The following is a 2210-nucleotide window of genomic DNA, read 5'->3' as shown; positions in this document are numbered from 1 at the left end:
TGGTGGCCATAAAGGGATGGACATGCTCAGAAACGATGCCCAGTGGGCACTAAGGGGCCTAAATTCTGACTCTAGCATCTGAATGTCTCAACTGAAATCGAGACACATCAGACCAGGCAACATTTTTCCAGTCTTCAACTGTCCAATTTTGGTGAGCTCTTGCAAATTGTAGCCTCTTTTTCCTATTTGTAGTGGAGATGAGTGGTACCCGGTGGGGTCTTCTGCTGTTGTAGCCCATCCGCCTCAAGGTTGTGCGTGTTGTGGCTTCACAAATGCTTTGCTGCATACCTCTGTTGTAACGAGTGGTTATTTCAGTCAAAGTTGCTCTTCTATCAGTTGAATCAGTTGGCCCATACTCCTGACCTCTAGCATCAACAAGGCATTATCGCCCACAAGACTACCACATACTGGATGTTTTTCCCTTTTCACACCATTCTTTGTAAACCCTAGAAATGGTTGTGCGTGAAAATCCCAGTAACTGAGCAGATGGTGAAACACTCAGACCGGCCCGTCTAGCACCAACAACCATGCCACGCTCAAAATTGCTTAAATCACCTTTCTTTCCCATTCTGACATTCAGTTTGGAGTTCAGGAGATTGTCTTGACCAGGACCACTCCCCTACATGCATTGAAGCAACTGCCATGTGATTGGTTGATTAGATAATTGCATTAAAGAGAAAATGAACAGGTGTTTCTAATAATCCTGTAGGTGAGTGTAGTGTTAGTGCTCAGTTTTACTACACATCACTGTTTCCAAACTGGACTTTCAGACATACTCTTGTTTAAACTACTACATGACTTGTGTCAAAGCCAGGCCTTTATTTCTGATTTTGATATTCATTTTAACTTGACATTTTAATGCTCCTCCTGTCATATGGGAATAAATATCACAGCAGAGACACAGAACTATACAGCATGTGTATTTATTGATCTATTCATGAGAAATTATACACTGAAACCACATTGTGGAGCTGCAAGGAAAAAAATCAAAACTGTGATATAACATTTTCATTTTGTTTTTCTCTAAGCCCCGAAAAAACATGTTCATTTAAATACAGTCAGAGACGTCGACGATGCCCTAATGCAGAGAACAGCAGACAGGAAGGAAGTGGGAAATTTCCTGCGAGGTAACGCTGGGGTCAACCTATCTGGAAGAAATGTACAATACTGGTGAGTAGTGACCACACAGGAACAAATGGCCTAACAACAGAATGCACATGTGTAACGGAGATGGAGGAGGGACAGAAAGCAGGACTGACAGAGAGAGACTTGCCTCTGTAGTGGACTATAGCGGACAACAGATTATTCATAAACGTCCTTCTTGTCTGCAATATACTGTACAATGTCCGCCGGAGTCATCAACTTTTCTGCTTCTCCGTCAGGGATCTCAAAGCCTACAAAAGAAATACAATACCAAAAAGGTCAAACGCAAACTCACATTTTCTGTTAAAAGTTGTACTTGAACACAACACGGAGACTGTAACCATCGGCCAGCTGGCTGCTGACATGCACATAACTAGTCCACTCGAAAGAACAGACAAATGAACCCCTTTCATGCCAACCTAAATATGATAACGTAAATATCCTCATTGGCTTGTTACGGTTATATTTGTTGATTTTACAAATCAGATAAAGGTGAGGATTAACCCTTGTGTTGTCTTCCCGTTAAATATGAACTTGTCGGGCTCCCAGATAGCTCAGTTGGTAGAGCGGGTGCCTGTATATAGAGGTTTGCTCCTCGAAGCAGCGGGCCTGGGTTCGAGTCCGGCCTGCGGCCCTTTGCTGCATGTCACTCCCCCTCTCTCTCCCCTTTCATATCTTCATCTATCCTGTCAATAAAAGGCCTAAAATCCCCCAAAAAATAATATGAACTTGTCCTTTCAGGTCAAAATTGAATTTTTTGTGCTTTCCCGATGTTTTTGTCATTTTTCTGTCGCTTTTTTAAAAACCTGAGCTGGTTTAATAAAAGGTTTTACACATTCGTGAAATTAATGGTCAACAAACCTCATACGTTTTTAGTTAAAAAGGCAGAAATGATGAATCATTTTGACTAATAGTTAAGATCAGAGGATGTTGAGTGGCTCACAGATGGGTACATGTCAAAGATTAGTCTGGATACTGTTCTACATTATTACATAAAAACACCCAAAAAATTCAATGGAAGTAATCATTAATTTTACCTTAAGAATGTTGTATGGAATCATCCATGT

General features: G+C 41.2%; 1 protein-coding gene across 2 annotated transcripts in view; it reads right to left on the bottom strand.

Moving 5' to 3' along the window:
• Nucleotides 1-907: 907 nt before the first annotated feature.
• ndufab1b (NADH:ubiquinone oxidoreductase subunit AB1b) overlaps nucleotides 908-2210 on the bottom strand; it is a 4685-nt gene continuing 3382 nt past the window's right edge. The window contains exons 4-5 of one of the 2 annotated variants that reach the window (XM_032536517.1): nucleotides 1274-1394; nucleotides 908-1148 (exon numbers count right to left, since the gene is read on the bottom strand). In XM_032536517.1, coding sequence (XP_032392408.1) covers nucleotides 1303-1394 — 92 coding nt within the window. In that variant the 3' untranslated portion in view covers nucleotides 908-1148; nucleotides 1274-1302. The remainder of the gene's footprint in view (nucleotides 1149-1273; nucleotides 1395-2210) is intronic. The other variant, XM_032536516.1, reaches the window with a different exon arrangement.

Source organism: Etheostoma spectabile, chromosome 15, assembly GCF_008692095.1.
Source record: "Etheostoma spectabile isolate EspeVRDwgs_2016 chromosome 15, UIUC_Espe_1.0, whole genome shotgun sequence".
Taxonomy (NCBI): domain Eukaryota; kingdom Metazoa; phylum Chordata; class Actinopteri; order Perciformes; family Percidae; genus Etheostoma; species Etheostoma spectabile.
Note: the sequence above shows the minus strand (reverse complement) of the source record. Positions and strands in the feature narration are given on the sequence as shown.